Source organism: Lactuca saligna, chromosome 6 (genome assembly GCF_052625555.1).
Source record: "Lactuca saligna cultivar CGN05327 chromosome 6, ASM5262555v1, whole genome shotgun sequence".
Taxonomy (NCBI): domain Eukaryota; kingdom Viridiplantae; phylum Streptophyta; class Magnoliopsida; order Asterales; family Asteraceae; genus Lactuca; species Lactuca saligna.
This window is the reverse complement of record NC_136422.1, coordinates 127867638-127886578: the sequence shown is the minus strand read 5'-3', so window position 1 is coordinate 127886578 and position 18941 is coordinate 127867638. Positions and strand designations below refer to the sequence as shown.

At 37.2% G+C, this 18941-nt stretch overlaps 1 protein-coding gene and 1 non-coding gene across 2 annotated transcripts; one reads left to right on the top strand and one right to left on the bottom strand.

Moving 5' to 3' along the window:
• Positions 1–11956: 11956 nt before the first annotated feature.
• Positions 11957–13886, bottom strand: LOC145002881 (uncharacterized). Its single transcript, XM_078962065.1, has 3 exons — positions 13688–13886; positions 13499–13644; positions 11957–12007 (listed from the first exon to the last, which is right to left on the bottom strand). The coding sequence occupies exons 1-3, from the start codon at positions 13884–13886 to the stop codon at positions 11957–11959; spliced, it is 396 nt and encodes a 131-aa protein (XP_078818191.1).
• A 4332-nt stretch (positions 13887–18218) lies between these two features.
• Positions 18219–18325, top strand: LOC145003659 (small nucleolar RNA R71). The gene has a single exon (XR_013662109.1). It is a non-coding gene; the product is annotated as a small nucleolar RNA R71 (small nucleolar RNA).
• Positions 18326–18941: the final 616 nt, after the last annotated feature.

The window sequence follows — 18941 nt, the reverse complement described above, 5'->3', positions numbered from 1 at the left end:
CAAGGGAGATCAAAGAGGCTGGGGAGAGGGTATAATGTCCTTTAAATAGCGCTCATCCTCCAGATTTAGGGTTTTCTCCGCTCAACACCTACTCGCCGAGTCCATCTTTGGACTCGCCGAGTAGGCCACTTAACACGCTATCAAAGTCGCGACCCTACTCGCCAAATCCACCCATGGACTCGCCGAGTTGCCCTTATACAATTTCACTTTTAGCCCTTCAACTCTACTCTTGATATTCCGGGATGTTACAGGGTTTGTGAAGCATTTATGTGATCGAGTTGAAGAACCAAAGAAGTCACAGAAATGGCACAATCGGAACCTAATGGAGTGTTTGTGATGGTGGAACTCAACTACCAAGGGGTATTTAATCAAAATCCTTTCTCTTACACTGGTGGTGTGAAAACTATGTTCACTAATGTCGACTTTTCTTCTATGACTTATTCTGAGTTTGTGACCTTTTGTGAACATTTCAAGCATGAAGAGTGTAAAAAGTTTTACTACTGTGAACTAGGAAATACCGTGATGGAAGGGCTTAATCCCATTTTTAGATGATGTGGAATATGTTGCTTTTATTTTTGAAGCTTATGGAACAGATGGTGTAATTGCGATTTATGTGGATCATATTGGGGTTGGTGTTGGTGGGTGGTTTGATGGTGAACATGAGCCTTGTATTGATACACATTCAAACATTTTAGTTCAATACATATCGATTGAAGGAAAACGAGCAACAAGTCGTGCCGCTAACATAGATGAAGATAACATAGATGAACTTAGGAATGTTGTCTTTGAATTTTATGAGGATGTAGTGCATATGAATAGGACATCAAATGATCCTTTCGTGAGTAAGTTATGTGTTGATGATGAGGAGGATAACAACATTATAGATGATGATAATGGGAGAGAAGTTGAACCTAACATCCAAACTATTTCCATATTTAATGAGCTATTACATTGGAAAAGATAAAAACCAATTCTAAGAATGAGATCCAAGGCTCTAGGGCAAGTAAAGTCAAGTTGTGCAACTATGCCGTGGCTAATGGATATCAATTGTGTTTTGAAAAAAAATGATAGGAAAATATTTTTGGTGAGATGTAGCAAGGGTGCTTTCACATTTATATTATGGGCTTCTTGGATGAGTGATGAAGAGAGTTTCCAAATCAAGTCACAAAAAGCTTATCATAATTGTGCTAGGAACTTCAAGTTTGGATTATTGGTGACATATGCATGGATTGGGAGTCACTATACGAAAGAGATTGTACAGAGTCATAAAATGAGTGTAAGGAAGCTTAGGGTAAAGGTAATGACCAAGTTTAGTATCCAAGTTAGTATGGGCCAATGTAGGAGAACAAAGAAGTATGCATTGAATCTTGTTGAAGGTAGCCTTGTTGAACATTATGGTAAGCTATGGTAATATGTTCATTAGATTTTAAGGACAAATCCTAGGTCAACTGTGAAAATAGATGTGGAAGATGGTCCAGATGGAAAGAAATATTCTAGCAAGTTCTATGTTTCTTTTCAAGGAATTAAACAAGGTTGGATTAAAGGGTGTAGAAGGATAATGGGTCTTGATGGATGTTTTCTTAAAGGTGTTTGTCAGGGGGATTGCTTTGTGCTATTGGGAGGGATTCAAATAACAAGATATATCCTATTGATTGGGCAGTGGTTAGTGTGGAGAACAAGTAGAATTAAAAGTGGTTTTTATAGCTTCTCATTAATGATCTAAACTTGAGTTTAGGCAATTGCTTCAGTTTAATGTCAGACCAACATAAGGTTAGTATTTTACATAGTAATTCATTTATATTTATTTTATACTATCTGATTTAAACCTTTTTATTAATACAGGGTTTGATAGAGGCTGTTAAAGAGTTGCTTCCATTTGCACAGGCAGTGTGCTATACATATTTGCAAGAATTTGTAGAAGAGATTCACCGGTGTCATATGTCATACCTTGTTTTGGAGAGCATCTAAAGCCACAACTGAGCATGCTTCTAAAGTTGTGATGAAGAGCTTACTTTCAAGCTGGAAGGTGTTGTGATGTAGTTGAAAATGGCTTCTCTGAAAGTTTTAATGTTGTAATAGTAGATGCCAAGAAGAAGCCCATAATAACCATGTTAGAGGAGTTAAGATTATACATGATGGACATAATGTACAATGTGAAATTAAAGGGACAACAATGGGGAAATAATATTTGTCCAGAGATAAGGGATAAGGTGAATTTGCTTAAAAAATTCAAAGGAATTATCAGGTACTCCCTAGTGGATTAAACCAGTTTGAGGTAAGGGAGCAACAAATGCATATGAGGTGGACTTAGAAAGAAAAACATGTTCATATAGGTTGTAGCAGTTGAATGGATATGGATGTGCTCATTCTGTAGCTAGCATATCCTATCTTAATAGGGATGTAGAAGCCTATGTAGACAACATGTTTAACACCACCACATTTTGAAAGGCATACAATTATAGAAATTCCCCCATGAATGGTAGTGACATGTGGCCAGAGACAAATTATACTCCACCATTGCCTCCTATTAGTTGAAGGATGCCTGGTAGGCCAACTACTAAGAAGAAAAAATCAACTACAGATAATACAGGAACACACAAGGTTTCTAAGGCTGGAAAGAAAATTAGATGTAGTATATGCAAGGAGATGGGTCACAATAAGGCCACTTGTCCACAGAGAAGGCCCCAAAAGTTAAATTTGAAGAAACAGAAGAAACAGAAGAAACAAAAAGTTCATGTGAAGCAAAATGCAGGACAGTTAAAGCCATTTAAAATTTAAATTTATTTACATATGATTTTCCACAAACATAATTATATCATGTAATATAGGGTAGTACAAGTGAGCCACAATAACATGAAGAGGTTGAAATGACTCCAGTTGAGATGGATACTACTCAAAATGATATGCAAGTTACTTCTAGTGATGTTGAATCTAGTAGTACAAGGGATTTTAGTCAGTCTATGCAAGTTACTCCACCTACAAGTTATGAAGGTGATGAGGGTGTTATGGGTGAGGAAGCTAAGGAGGGTGGTAATGTTCAAGATGATGAGGTTATTCCTAATGTCCAAGTTGTTGATAATGTTCAGATTTAGGAGGTTACTCCTATTATCTAGGTTCAACAGGTAAGGGTTAGATCAATTTTAAAGATTTTGAATAGGATAAGGAGAAGAAAGTCAGAGAGAATCTTGAAGCTGAAATTAAGCAAGAAAATTGGTGGTGTTGATGATCTAGGAAATTCTAAGGGAAAATCTCTTCTAATTGATTAGTGTTGATTTTTCCTTTTTATTATTTAGATTTAAAGTATGTGTGTTAGGATGATGGTAATTTGGATTTAAAGTTTGTGTATTAGGATGATGGTAATTTGGATTTAAAGTATGTGTATTTGAATACATGTGATGTGATCATTTATGTATGCATGGTGCCTTTTTAAGTTAACTCAGGACATAAAAGGGTATTTTGGTCATTTATGTATGCATGGTGCCTTTTTATGTTCACTCATAACATAAAAGGGTATTTTGGTCATTTATGTATGCATGGTGCCTTTTTAAATTCACTCATGACATAAAAGGGTATTTTGGTCATTTATGTATGCATGGTGCTTTTTTAAGTTAACTCATGACATAAAAGGGTATTTTGGTCACTAATGAATGTATGTTGCCTTTTTAAGTAAAATGTTGACATGAAAAGATATTTTACTCACTTATGAAAGTATGTTGCCTTTTTATGTAAACTCGTGACAAATAGGTTTGAATATTTATGCATGGAAAAATTTGGAATAATGTGCATGCATGTGAATGTGTTATATAGTCACATATATGGTTCTATAATGGGTTCAAAGGTCCCATTTTTCCATTATAAAAATACCCACTAACTATTAACTACAAATGGTCCCCATACATATCATGTACTACCACATGGACCACTTTCTAATTTGTTCCAAATATAATAACATGCACAACAACCAATTTAATTAAATATAATTGTTGGGAATATAGGCCATGCATATGTTTCAATAACATCATTATTTTCAATAACATCAACATCTGATTATACAAAATGCCCTATTCATTGATGATATCCTGGTCTATTTCAAGACCCAGGAGCTACATGAGGAGCACTTAAGGGAGGTATTGGAAACTTTGAGGATGGAGTGACTTTTTGCAAAGTTCTCCAAGTGCGAGTTCTGGTTGAACGAGGTGTAGTTTCAAGGGCACCTTGTCAACCAGAATGGTATTCTGGTCGATCAGGCCAAGGTCGAGGCCGTGATGAGGTGGGAGGTACCGAGGTCTCCATCTAAGATTTGGAGTTTCCTTGGGTTGGAAGGCTATTATCGAAGGTTCATTCAGGATTTCTCCAAGATAGCGGTTCCTCTAACTCTGTTGACAAAGAAGACAGTCACTTTTCGCTGGGCGCCTGAGCAACATGCAACTTTTGAGACCCTAAGATAAAGAATGTGTGAGGCATCTATTTTGACCCTGCCGGAGGGTGTTGAAGATTTCATGGTTTATTATGATGCGTCAATCACAGGTTTGGGTGTAGTTCTAATGTAGAGGGGTCGCGTGATCGCTTACGCTTCGAGGTAAGTGAAGCCTCATGAGACAAATTATCCGATGCATGAATTAGAGTTGGGGATATGGTTTTTGCCCTCAAGATTTAACGACATTACCTCTATGGGGCCCACTGTACTATATAGATAGATCACAAGAGATTGAGGTATCTAATGGATCAGCCGAATCTGAACATGCGGCAGTGTCGGTGGTTGGATGGGGTGCAGGATTAGTATTGTGAGATCCTTTACCATACAGGGAAGGCTAATGTGGTGGTTGATGCTCTTAGCAGCAAGGCGGTCACGGCTCTGTTCAGGGATATTTGTTTCAGGATGACCGTGATCACTCCACTTTTGGAGCTGATTCGAGAAGCTCAGGTTGAGGCTATGTTGGGAAGAGTGAGCGCACAGTGAGTCAGATGGCTTCCTTTTATTATGAAAACCAAGGGTTATTGAATCTCCATCGAAGAGTGTGGGTTCCGTATTTGGGGTGGTGTGCATGAAGTTCTGATGGAGGAGGCACACAAATCGAGATTCTTCATTCATCCTATGGCGACAAAGATGTATATTGATCTTCGTACTGATTATTGGTAGCCCTGTATGAAGCGGGATGTAGCTTGGTACGTAGAGAGATGCTTGACTTGAAGGAAAGTCAAGGCCGAGCATCAGTGGCCTTATGACAAAATGCAACCGTTAGATATCCCCATTTGGAAATGGGAGGAGATTACAATGGATTTCATTAGGATGTGTCCTTAGAGTGAACACATAGTGGATTCGATTTGGGTCATCGTGGATCGATTAACCAAGAGCACACATTTTATTCCGCCTCAAGATAGTATCTCTTCAGAGAAGTTAGCTGAGGTATACATCAGGGAGGTAGTGGCACAACATGGGGTGCCCGTTTTTGTGGTTTCAGATAGGAACGTTCGGTTTACTTCCGGATTTTGGAAGAGGTTCCACGACGAGCTGGGTACTCATCTGCATTTCAGTATGACTTTCCACCCACAGACTGACAATCAGAGCGAGACGACTATTCATTCCTTGGAGGATATGCTTCGGGCGTGTGTTTTGGATTTTGGTGGGAGTTGGAATACATATATCCATTTGGCATAGTTTTTGATGGGTTTTGAGCACTACATCAATCCTATGGTGTACATGCAAACCCTAAAGCTTTGGATCTAGTTTGTCTGATATACATTCAATAATCATCCAAAGATCATAACCCTAATTCTAGTATACAATAATTCAAATTGACAAAAGGATAGAGTTTAGATCTTACCTTGATTGTTATGTTGCAACAACAATCCGAATCCTTCTTGTAATTGACTTCTAAAAGCCTAGTGCCTCAAATGTTGCACCTCTAATGGAGTCACAAACACCATATGCAACAAGATTAACAAGGAGAGAGGGAGGAGGCACCAAAAATGTCCTAGGGTTTCTCTTAGAAGGTTAGGGACGTTTTTGGCTTGCCAAGGGTTCCTTTTATACTTAGGCTATTAGGGTTTTTTTTTAACCAGAAAACCCTAATCTTACTGCTTAGGCCTTAAGCAACCCATGGAGTTCCTTTGGAAAGCCCTTGGACGAAATCCATATGGGCTTCCCATAGATTTCGTCCAATCCCTTTCCATTAGGAATCCACAGCCCAATTTGCAACTATCATATAATTGCAATATCAGTCCCCTTTATTTAATTAATCTCTTTTAGCCACAAAATTAATTCTTGACTAATATTAATTAAACAATATGATTTCTCTTTTAATATATTATTCATATAATACATTAATAAATCATAATTAATCCTTTTTCTCCTTAATTCATCCTATCAGTTGCTAGGTGAAGGCAACCCAAAAGGACCATGCTCACAATCAGGTGAAGTACATACCAAAATAGTTATGGGCTTAGACACCTAATCCAATATTTTTTGTATAACAATAGTAATCATGCCAGCATTAATCGACCTCCTTTTGAGATGCTCTATGGAAGGAAATGCAGGACCCTGATATGTTGGGGTGAGCTCGGTTAGCGACTAATGGGGAGTACTGAAGCGGTACTCAAGACTACCAAGTTGATTCAGCAGTTTAGAGTAGACTACAGATACCTTAGAGCCGGAAGAAGAGCTATGCTGACAAGCATCAATCAGATTTAGAGTTCCAGGTTAAGGATATGGTCCCCCAGAGGTGTCACATTGGAAAGGTGTCATCCGATTCAGGAAGAAGGACAAATTGGGCCCCAAGTAGATCGGTCTCTTTAGAGTTTTGTCACGGTGATCGATGTCATTGTATCAATCAAAAATAACCTCAAAACCACTAGATAGCTAGGGTAGGTAAGGGTCAAATCCACATGGAGTTTATGGTCAAACTTTGTGTTAAAATAGTCAACGAAAAAAAAACTACTAGAAATTGTCACGAAAAAAAAAAATTAAAGCAAAGATCAAACAAAAAGCTTGGAAATTTTATTAATTAAAACAAAAATCTCAATGAGCAAACTAGAGTACTCCCCCTTCAGTTATGGACAATTTAAATTCACACACTTTCTTCCCTTAAATCCTAATTCAATCACTTAGATATACAATCAGGCCCGTCCCAGAGGGTGGGCGATAGGGGCGATCGTCCAGGCCCCATTTTTTAAAAGGGCCCGATTTTTTTATGGAAATTGTTATATTTTGAAGATAACACAAGTAATTTTCTTTCAATTATTGAGTTATTATAAAAAACTTGACGATATTTATGTATTTTAAGGGACCATTTTTTTTTTCTCGCCCTGGGCCAAAAATATGTTTGGAACGGCCCTGGATACAATTAGGGTTTATTAACTTGTAATGCATAGTTTGGGCACACTAAATGTTCATTCAACCAGTTGTCTTACTCCTTTATGCCTAAATGGATTAAGAACAATTAGTGGACTAGCTATAAAATGTCTTACAACTACCTATTACGACATTAAGATTCAATATCATAAGTTGGAATAATATATGTTGATTCCGTCACTTGTCTTTATTCCTAAACTAAGTGAACTTGGAGCAAATGATGAATTAACAATAGACTATCCTAATTATGACATCAAACAATTCATACAACCCAATTTCAATTATCATTACCAAACGATCATCACATGAAGCATAAAACAGCAATTGAAATTAACTAGAATCAAGTAATAATCAAGTATGTTCATCAAAAAGTCCTAAACATCCCCGGAAGTAACCCTAATGATTTAGCCTTCAATTGAGTTCGTAAAACAATTAACTTGATTAAAATGAATAAAACACATAATAGAATTCATAAACAAACGTAGAATCATCAAACAAATGTAGCCTAATAATTATCAAAGTATAGAACGAATAAACCTTAGGGAAGAACAAATAATTCTGGAAAATAAAGAATTGATGAAGATTACCCAATGAAATGATCTTCACTTATACCTTGATGATGAAGTGAATCAAATCTTGCTTTGAATCCAGATTTTAATGGAATAGATTTGTGTTTTCAAATGTTTCCAAAGGTTTTAGACGCCTCAAAAACACATGAAAAACTCTAAAAAAAACGAATTCATAGGATCCTATTTATAGTGTGGGATAAAAAATAATCAAATTGGGCGATGTGGGATGTTAGACGTCCTAGGAGACGTCTTAGACATCGTGTATAACACCCAGGCGTTCTTTGTACGTCCTCACATGCCATATGTAGTCCTTGAAATACACTAAAAAATAGCCAAAAACATCACACGTCTTAGGAGACGTCTTAGACGACAATTGAAATTAACTAGAATCAAGTAATAATCAAGTATGTTCATCAAAAAGTCCTAAACATCCCCGGAAGTAACCCTAATGATTTAGCCTTCAATTGAGTTCGTAAAACAATTAACTTGATTAAAATGAATAAAACACATAATAGAATTCATAAACAAACGTAGAATCATCAAACAAATGTAGCCTAATGATTATCAAAGTATAGAACGAATAAACCTTAGGGAAGAACAAATAATTATGGAAAATAAAGAATTGATGAAGATTACCCAATGAAATGATCTTCACTTATACCTTGATGATGAAGTGAATCAAATCTTGCTTTGAATCCAGATTTTAATGGAATAGATTTGTGTTTTCAAATGTTTCCAAAGGTTTTAGACGCCTCAAAAACACATGAAAAACTCTAAGAAAAACGAATTCATAGGATCCTATTTATAGTGTGGGATAAAAAATAATCAAATTGGGCGATGTGGGATGTTGGACGTCCTAGGAGACGTCTTAGACATCGTGTATAACACCTAGGCGTTCTTTGTACGTCCTCGCATGCCATATGTAGTCCTTGAAATACACTAAAAAATAGCCAAAAATGTCACACGTCTTAGGAGACGTCTTAGACGCATTCTAGCACATCCTGCCTTGTTTTCTAAACTTTCCGAAACACACCGTTCCAACACGGGACGTCCCTAAAACACCAAGACGTCCTAGGGGACGTCTTAGAAGCCATGTAAGAGGCCGAAGGGGGTTCTTCCTTCTTTTCTGCTTTGAAATAACAACCAGATGCTGACCGTTGGATCTGGGACGTCCTACGGGACGTGTTAGATGCCAAGAGGTGTCCTTCATCTTCCGTGCAAGTTTTGGTGGTCAAAACGACATAACTAGCAAAAACACAAAACACGAAACTTGTAGCAAATCTTGTATAGTTTCCAGAACTCCTTTACTAATGTCAGTCGGAACTGCAAAACTTGAGTTATGACCAAAACATTGAAGAATGGTCAATTTTCCCAACAACGTTTCTTCATTCCTTTAGCAATCCATTTTACTTGCAGGTTCCGCCCACTTTTAGTACAATATATTGACTTGTATATGAAGTTCAACAAATCATCAAAGTAGTGCCATTCTTGGACAATTATACATCAATTCAACATATTTATGAAAATTTAGTACATTCATAAAATGGACTTATCAAATCTCCCCAACTTTATTCCAAACTCCTCCCAAGATTGGCCTGAAATAATCAGCGTAGTCTTACTCTGTTATCCTAAGAAAAACTCAATGGAATCATGAAATTCGTACTTTTTATCACAACACTTCCAATAGCACAATATATTGATTTTGGGGATTATGCTTATTTTACTTTTAAACTCAAAAACACATGTTATGCTTATTTTACTTTGTTGATTGGAACCCTCCACTTTTTGAACCCTTTCCAATAATCACCCTCATGAGTAATCAGTTGAACGCATTGCCAAAGTCCCCTTTTCAAGGTTCACTAACATAGTTAGCGCAGTCGGTAACACTTAATGGACCAACCCATATAGTCCTGCTATCGAGGGGTCACACATTGTTTCACACAATGTCTTCAACTTGAACTTTTCTTCATATTTATCTTTATTTTGCATTCTTCAAGTTCTTTGATGGATTCATTGGATTTGAACATTTTTGTATTTGACTTGAGCTTGAATATAGATACTTGGAAGTTCTTTAATGTCTTTTGATGTTTGTTGATTGTGTGAAAACAATAATAGTCCCCTCCCAACCCCAAAGGCACAGGAGTAAGTAAGAACAAGTACTCATAGCATGATGGCACATATTGTTCGGTTGGGTCCTCAATTGAAAGATTGTAGACTTGAGCCAAAAACCTTCATTTTTCAAATATTTGGGTATTTCACATAACAATTTTTTAACTAAATATAAATATTCCCAAATCGGCTGAGCAATCCACAAAATCAATATTAAAAAATTATTATGACTCAATATACGAAACTCCTATCATTTTCCATTTTGATGAGTTACATTCAAGATATAGAGATGCTACTAACTCATCACATATTTCATGGAACCAACCCAAGAGAGAGTAATAATAATAATAATGAGTTTAATAATAGTACATTCATCCCAAATAAAGACATGAAAAGGAAATGAAAAATAAAAATAAAAAGAAAAAAAGTCTTCATCACACAACCATAAAAATAAAAATCAAAAGAGGATCTCACCAAAGTTCAATGTGGGGGTGGTTGTGGAGGATAATGTGGGTATGGTGGAGGATACCCAAAGATCGATCCAACTAAATCCTCAAAGTGAGTAGAGTCCTCTGTAGCTGGTGGTGGCTGATAATGCTCATACTCGGATGGCGGTGGATAGTTGCTCGGATCCCCGAATCCGTAGAAGACCGAAGCTAGAGCTCGGTATCGATACTGTGGTTGATCAATGTCCATCAGTTCATACTGGACACGACTCTATCTGTAGGCGGCATCTGCATAGTACTCCTGCTGGTACAGCTAACGAGTGGCAACACTATAAGTGTTGCTAGATGTAATGCAAATCTGTCGCATCTGCTCAGTAAGATCAGCTAGTGTCATGTCGACATCCTCTATCCATATATCCGTTCTCCCTATCTAAGCATGCACCTCCTGGTTATGCATGTTCTGCCTCCCCACAATGTCCTCTCAAGCTTCCTACATGTTCCATCCCTGAACTTCTGCATGTGCCTGTTGCTGCTGCTGATCCCCCTGAAAATCACCAGCGAATGGCTCCTCATCCCCCACTCCGAGTGGTGCCGTGTATGTCAGATGTGTGGTAGAATCCCTCAGAATATGTCTCCCATTTTCAACATGAAATGTCTGAAAGAAGTAGAAGTGGGGCGAAGGATACGCTGGTATGATGTAGCTCATGGGACCCCGATCCTATTCCCCAGCTCCCTAGTCACATATGTCGATATCAGGGCAACATGGGGGGTAGTGACTCTGTGTTGGATATCAAAACAGGACCATATGTTGCACATAGAATTATATGCATAAGAGATAAAGATAGATCCTGTCATCAATCCATATAATACATATAAGTCCTGAATCCTCACCGCCTTAGGATCACTATTCCTCGAGTTCACATTTTCCGTGATAATTTAATGTAATGACTTTGCTAAAGGCACCAATTCTTGGAATCTGTCATATGCCCTCGTCCCCTCACGGAACACTATACGATATACTTCTGTCATACTAACCCCAGGGTTACCCCCTCGTGTCAATAAATCTATACTCAGTCGGCTGATTCTCAAGATCATGTAGATGATAGCCAATATCTACATGAAACATGTCCTGGATACCCTGCACAGTCATCACTATATCATGAGTACAAACCATCCCAATTAGATGCAACTCCTTCGGCCTACCAGGAACCTTGACACGTCGAAGTGTCCTTATCCATTCCTGCACTATATCAACATAAATTTGCGTGGGATTGAAGTCTAGCACCCCACCCCATCCATAGCGATCAAATGTCTCGACAATATTGTACCCAGTGAAGCTCGGTCATTCCACCATGTACTCTACAATAAAACCTATAATTGGATGAGTCGCCTCATAAACTGCTAGACGAATGTCATCTGGATACTCATGCAATGTCTGATAGTAAGGGTTGAAAGCCAAGGGTACATGTGGCTCCGACTGTCTAGCTGGTTGCACTGCTTGATGATGCTACCCTAGATCTCTTTGCTGGCATCTGCAAAATAATTCATACACAAAACCACAAAACAAAACTTGCCATTAAACATATCAAATGTCACAAAAATAAAACAAATAATTCAATTGGCAAGTTATTCCAAACAAAGTTAAAATAAATCCAGTCTAAATAAATAACTGTTTTAAGTCCTGTTATGTTTTTAGTAACTAAATATTTCTCAAAATTTTATCCAATCAGTAAAAACACAGTTAAACCAAAAGTTAACTGCAACTGACAAGTTCTAACTAAAACCAGAACATAATTGTAACAGGTAAATATGCAGACTAACAATGCAATGTCAAAATTCAGTGTCATTCTTAAATTTTCTAAAAACTTGAATTTTTAATCCAAACACAAATATAAACATAATAATGATTTTCCAACATTATATGTGCTTTTATTTATTATTTTTTTTAACAACTAACAATAAAAATTCAATTTTTAGAAAATTCTCGAATCAACACTTGCAACTTGTTTAGAACATACGTCTAATAACTACAAACACTAATTCAGAAGAATTCCTACCAATATATATATATATATATATATATATATATATATATATATATATATATATATATATATATATATATATATATATACATATATCATATTCTTCATCTTTTTCAAAATTTCAAACATATATGAACATACATGCAAAAATTCTGAAATTCAACTAAAAGATGGAGTTTTGAAGCACATACCTTGTTGAAATTGTGTTTCTAGTGAAGAAGAACCAAGAACTTGAAGTAAAAAATCAAAATAAGTCAAAAATTCAAAACCCTAGTTTTAGTGGGTTTTGAAATCAGCCCCAAATAAGTGATTAGAGTGTGTAAATCTTGCAATGTGATGTTTCTTACTTGATTTCTTGAAGATTGCAACAAAAATCACGAATTTTGATTGAGTTTTGGCCAAGAAATCGAAGGAAATAAGCAAGAACCAGTGGGTTTTCGGCTATGGCAATTTGGAGAAGAAAGATACCAATAATAATGCAGAAAATGGCATAAAACGGTTGAAAAATCGCGTCGGCGTCCTAGCCGGCGTCTTGGACACGTCCTACGACATCATACACATTAAGGGTATTTTTGTAATTTTCGCGAAGGGTTTTCATCGGGGGAAATGAAGTGACAGCCCGACGGCATCTAAGACTCCCCTAGGACGCCTCAGGCTATTTTTTTTTTGCTGTTTTTCGAGTATTTTTTTAATATTATTTAATTTTAAACAAAAACTAAACACCCCCTCCCCAAATTTAAACCTTGGATCGTCCTCGATATGAAAAGAATTAAAACACACGAAAAGAAGAATAGGAGTAAAAACACACCGAACAACGGGTTGCCTCCCAAAAAGCGCTAACTTTTACGTCTTCAGCCGGACGGTTTGCCTCAACTAAGTTGTTTCTGAATATTGTAGTCCCTTGAGCATTGTTTTCTCAATGAATGTTGTTTCACCATCTACCATTCAAATATGAGGTTTAAGTCTTTGTTCGTTTACCTTGAATGGTTCACCGCCTTTCGTGTTCTTGATTTCAATAGCTCCATGATCCGCCACATTTGTCACCTTAAATGGTCCACTCCATTTACTCTGAAACTTTCCAGGGAAGAGTTTGAGACGAGAGTTGAATAGCCACACCAATTGTCCTTCAACGAATTTTTTTCGGACAATATGTCAGTCATGAAATGCCTTCATCTTTTCTTTTATAGATCCTTGAGCTTTCGTAAGCTTCTTTTCGAATCTCTTCCAATTCAATAATTTGGAGTTTCCTTTCCGTACTTGCATCACTCAATTCAAAGTTAGCATTTTTTATGGCCCACATAGCACGGTGTTCTAACTCCACTGTGAAATGGCATGGCTTTCCATAAACAAACCGATACGGGGACATTCCAATGGATGTCTTATAGGCTGTTCGATATGCCTATAATGCATCATCTAATCTTAATGACCAATCTTTTCAGTCGGGATGAACAGCCTTTTCCAAGATTCTTTTTATTTACCTATTTGACACTTCTACTTGTCCATTTGTTTGTGGGTGATATGGAGTAGCTATCATATGTGTGACACCATAGTGTTTAAGTAACTTTGCAAAATGCCAATTTTTAAAATGGGAGCCCCGTCACTAATAATAGTTCGAGGGATTCCGTATCTTGAAAATATGTTCTTTTTAACAAATTTACAAACAACACTATTGCTATTCATGTGAGTAGCATCGGATTCGACCCATTTTGATACATAATCAACGGCTACAACAAGGTATAGATTTCCAAAAGAAGTGGGGAACGGACACATGAAATAAATGACCTATACATCAAAATTTTCAACTAATAAAATTGGGGTCATTGGCATCATGCCCCGTCTTGAGATCCACCCAACTTGTTGGCATGGAATACAAGTTTTAACGAATATATGTGCATCTTTAAAAATAGAGGGCCAGAAAAAACCACTTTGTAGAATCCGATGCCCTGCCTTTTTGGCACTAAAATGCCCTCCACATGCATATGAATGGTAGTGTCGAAGAATGTCTTCTTGCTCCATATGTGGTACACATCTCCTAATCACATGATCTGCTCCAATTTTGAAAAGATGTGGGTCCTCCCATATGTAGTATTTTGTTTGAGAGTGGAAGAACTTCCTTTATTGAGCATTCCAATATGATGGAGTGTTCCCTGTCACAAAGTAATTCACTAAATTAGCAAACCATGGTATATTTTTCACAGCATGAATATGCTCATTTGGAAAGTTTTCTTGAATAACTTCCGTTGCGTTATCATTATTAGTTATTCTAGATAAATGATCCGCCACAACATTTTCGAAACCCTTTTTGTCCCGAATTTCAAGATCAAACTCTTGAAGAAAAAGGATCCATCTTATGAGACATGGTTTGACATCCTTCTTTTCCAAGAGGTGGTGAATGGCACTATGATCCATCTTATATCCCCATATGTAAGATCTAAATTTGTCAAGTGCAAACATGACCGCAAGCAACTCTTTTTCGGTAGTAGTGTAATTCAATTGTGCATCCGAAAAAGTTTTGCTCGCATAACAAATTGCAATGGGTTTTTTATTCACCCGTTGTCCCAAAACTGTCCCTACCGCGTTATCACTCGCATCACACCTAATTTCAAAAGGTAAAGTCCAATTGGGTGATTGCCAGATAGGAGCTTCAACAAGTTTGTTCTGTAATGTGGTAAAATATTCAAGACATGCTTTATCAAAGGAAAATGATGCATCTTTTAAAAGTAAATTACAAAGAGGTTTTGAGATTGCACTAAAATCTTTGATAAGTCTTCGATAAAATCCGGCAAAAAAGAATGGGCGCCTTTTATCGAAGTTGGTGGGAGAAGAGTAGAAATAATATGTACTTTGGCCCGGTCGACTTCAAAACCACACTCGGAGACAACATGGCCAAGTATAATTCCCTTTTTTACCATGAAATAACTCTTCTCCCAACTTAAAACCAAATTAGACTCAATACAACGTTTCAAAACGTTTTCTAATTGGTCTAAGCATGTCTCAAAAGATGATCCAAAAATAGAAAAATCATCCATGAAAATTTTTAATGCATCCCCCACCATGTCTGAAAAAATAGTCATCATACATCTTTGATATATGGCAGGGTCATTACACAAGCCGAATGGCATCCTTCGGAAAGCAAAGGTGCCATATGGACACGTGAATGTCATTTTAGATTGATCCTCGGGGTGGATGGCAATGTGATTATACCCCGAGTATCCATCCAAAAAACAATAAAACTTTTTACCGGAAAATTTCGCAATTATTTGATCAATAAAAGGGAGAGGGAAATGGTCCATTGATGTTGCAACATTGAGTTTACGATAGTCGATGCAAACTCTCCACGCGGTGATCGGTCTTGTTGAGATCTTCTCTCCATCTTCTGTATCTACCACTATAATGCCCGACTTCTTTGGCATTGTTTGTGCCGGGCTCACCCAATCACTATCAGATATTGGATAGATAATACCCGCATCAATCCATTTCAACACCTCCTTTTTAACAACTTCTCGCAGATTCAGGTTGATCCTTCATTGTGCATCTCGGGATGGCTTTTATCCAGCTTCAATGATGATTCGAGGCATACATGTGGCTGGACTAATTCCCTTCAAGTTTGTTATGGTCCATCCAATTGCTCCCTTGTACTTGGAAAGCACCTTCAGTAATGCTTTCTCCTGTGGACCTGTCAAATCAGAAGATATGATAATTGGTAAGCTCTCCTTAGATCCTAAAAAAGAGTATTTAAGATGTGAAGAAAGAGTTTTGCGTTCAAGAGTGTGTGGCTCCTCCAAAGATGGCTCAAGTGGGTCCGAAAAACTTGTTGGTAATTTTTCTACATCATAACTTCATGGTGGCCTCTCTTGCTCAATAGCATTTTCAAATGCTTCCTCAACCATCTTGATGTCATCCAACTCTAAAACTTCGTCCCTGTCATTAGAAAGAAAAACTCCAACAGATTGGGGTGTAAGATTTTAGGAGTGAATTGATGCACTAAGTTATCAACCACATCCACATGATAACATTCATAATCTAATGGTGAGTTAGGAAACATATTAAAAATATTAATTCTAAGTTTCCTATTTCCAAAAGAGATATCCATTTCAGCTGTTCTACAATTAATTTGTGCATTTATTGTTGCCAAAAACGGACAACCTAAAATAATATAAGGTTGACTTTCTTTATAAGTGCTCGCGGTGTCAAGCAGAAGAAAATCAACTGGGTAATAGAAATCTTCCACCTTAATAATAACATCTGATAATATACCCCGAGGAATTTTTGTTGACTTATCGGCAATCGTAAAATAATATAAGTTTGTTCCAAAGTGCCTAATTCATGTTGATCAAAAAGATTTCCTGGGATTATATTAACACTATCTCCAAGATCAAGGAGCGCATTTTTTATATTAATGTTACATAGGGTAACAGAAATTAAAGGTGCTCCAGGATCCTTAAGCTTGGGTGGAAGTTTATTTGATATTATGGAACTCGCATGCTCGGTTAAATCAATCTTTTTAGGGAGGTGTGCTTGGAGTTTTCATTTCTGAACACACAAATCCTTCAAAATTTTAACATAAGAAGGTACCTCCTTAATAAGTTTGACTAATGGGATATTTATTTTAACTTGACTAAATAGATCCCACATATCTTCCATTGTCGGCCCTCGCTTCCCAAAAGGGAAGGATGCCGGTTTCTCTAAAGCCGAAGGGTATGGTACGGTATTAACCTCCACATCATGCTCCCTAACTTTAGAGTCATTTTTACCCTTAGCTTCTTTTTGTTTTTCAGATTTAAAATCTTTCTCAAACTCTTCCTTTTCATCAAAGATGACTTCAGTGTCACTGTCATTATCTAATGTAGAAGCACTTACCTTGTTGTCAACCTTTTTTCCACTACGTAAGGTAACTACCTCGCTGACTTGATGCTCTTTTCCGGGTCTTTGGGTGTGAGGTGGGTTGACTGTTGTGGTGCTTAGAAACTTGCCATCTTCTTTTTGCCCAATATGCTCCGCCAGTTGAGCAATTTGCTTCTCAATAGCAGCTATGGACTTTGAGTTAGTGTCAGTTTTCTGATATGTTTGGGTTATGAACTCCATGATTTTGTCCAACTTCTTGCCATCAGTTTCCTCCTTCTTTGATGTTTCACCTTGGTTAAAGTTAGATTGTTGGAACTATTTTGGCTGATTTTGGTTTGGGTAATTCCCTTGATGGTTGTTGTTGTTGAAATTCCCATTGTTGTTGTAGTTCCCGCCTTGGTTATAGTTCCGATTGAATGATCGTGGATTATTTTGGAATTGACCATATCCATGCACTTGATTGATTTCCTCTTGAGTTCTCATGCACTCATATGCAATGTGTCCTGAATCTCCACAGCTTACACATATCTTCTGTCCCTGCGAAAAAAACACACATTTCTCTTTGCCTAGACTAGAGAGTAGTAAGTCAAATTTTTTATTTAAAGAATTAATATAAGATTTGACTTCATTTTTCCAGTTTTTGTCTAGTCCAACTGAAGCAGTAGATGGAACTGGATTGTCCCGTTTCTTAGCTGAGTAATTGGTTTTTGAACCATGACTCAACTGCTCCAAGAATCGCCAAGCGTCTTCACTATCTTGCATCATAATAGTGCCGCCAGACGAGGCATTAATCATGGTTTGATTGGCAGTATCGACTCCAGCATAAAAGAAACGTACCAGTTGCCAACGGGGAAATTCATGATGGGGACATGAACGTAACAATTCCTTGAGGCGTTCAAATGCATCATGAAATTCTTCATTGGGTTTTTATGCAAAATCTTGTATAGCTTTACTTATTTCCGTTGTTTTACTAGCAGGGTAAAACTCTTGCAAAAATTTAGTTTTTAATTGCTCCCAAGTGGTAATACTATGAGGGCAAGAGAAGTGAACCAATACTTATCTTTTTCTTTTAAAGTGAATGGAAATAAGTGAAGTCTAAATGAATCTCTATTAGTTCCTCGTGGAGTATTCACATACCAATTGCAAGGAACTCATAGAGGTGATTGTATGGATCATCAGTTTTATGGCCTCTAAAGATGGGTAAGACACTAATTAGTTGTGGTCTTACTTCCAGATGATGCTCATTTCCTTCCGCGAAGAGTATAGGTGAAACTTCATCATACTCTCCCGGTTGAAAATGAGATGCCACAGATTGTCTATTAGGCTGCAGAAAGTAAAGATGAGGGAATTGATTACCTTCGTTGTAGTATCCTCCATTTACATTGTTGAATCCATCATTTGGATTCCTTCGATATTGATTCCCAAAGCGTAGATTTCCGAACCCATCATTGTAGTCATTGTTGCCACCATTAGGGAAATTCTGGTTGTTCCAGTTATTGTTGTAGTTCACGTTTCCACCCCGATTACCTTGATTCCGCCTATTACCACCGTTATGGTTCAAATTCTAACCAAGTCC

Coding starts and splice junctions, on each gene's coding strand:
- LOC145002881 (XM_078962065.1), bottom strand. CDS start 13,886: ATGTCCCCGTATCGGTTTGTTTATGGAAAGCCATGCCATTTCACAGTG. Junction 13,645..13,687: donor CTATAAAAGAAAAGATGAAG/GCATTTCATGAC, acceptor AATTCGTTGAAG/GACAATTGGTGTGGCTATTC. Junction 12,008..13,498: donor AAGGCGGTGAACCATTCAAG/GTAAACGAACAA, acceptor ATTATTTTGCAG/ATGCCAGCAAAGAGATCTAG.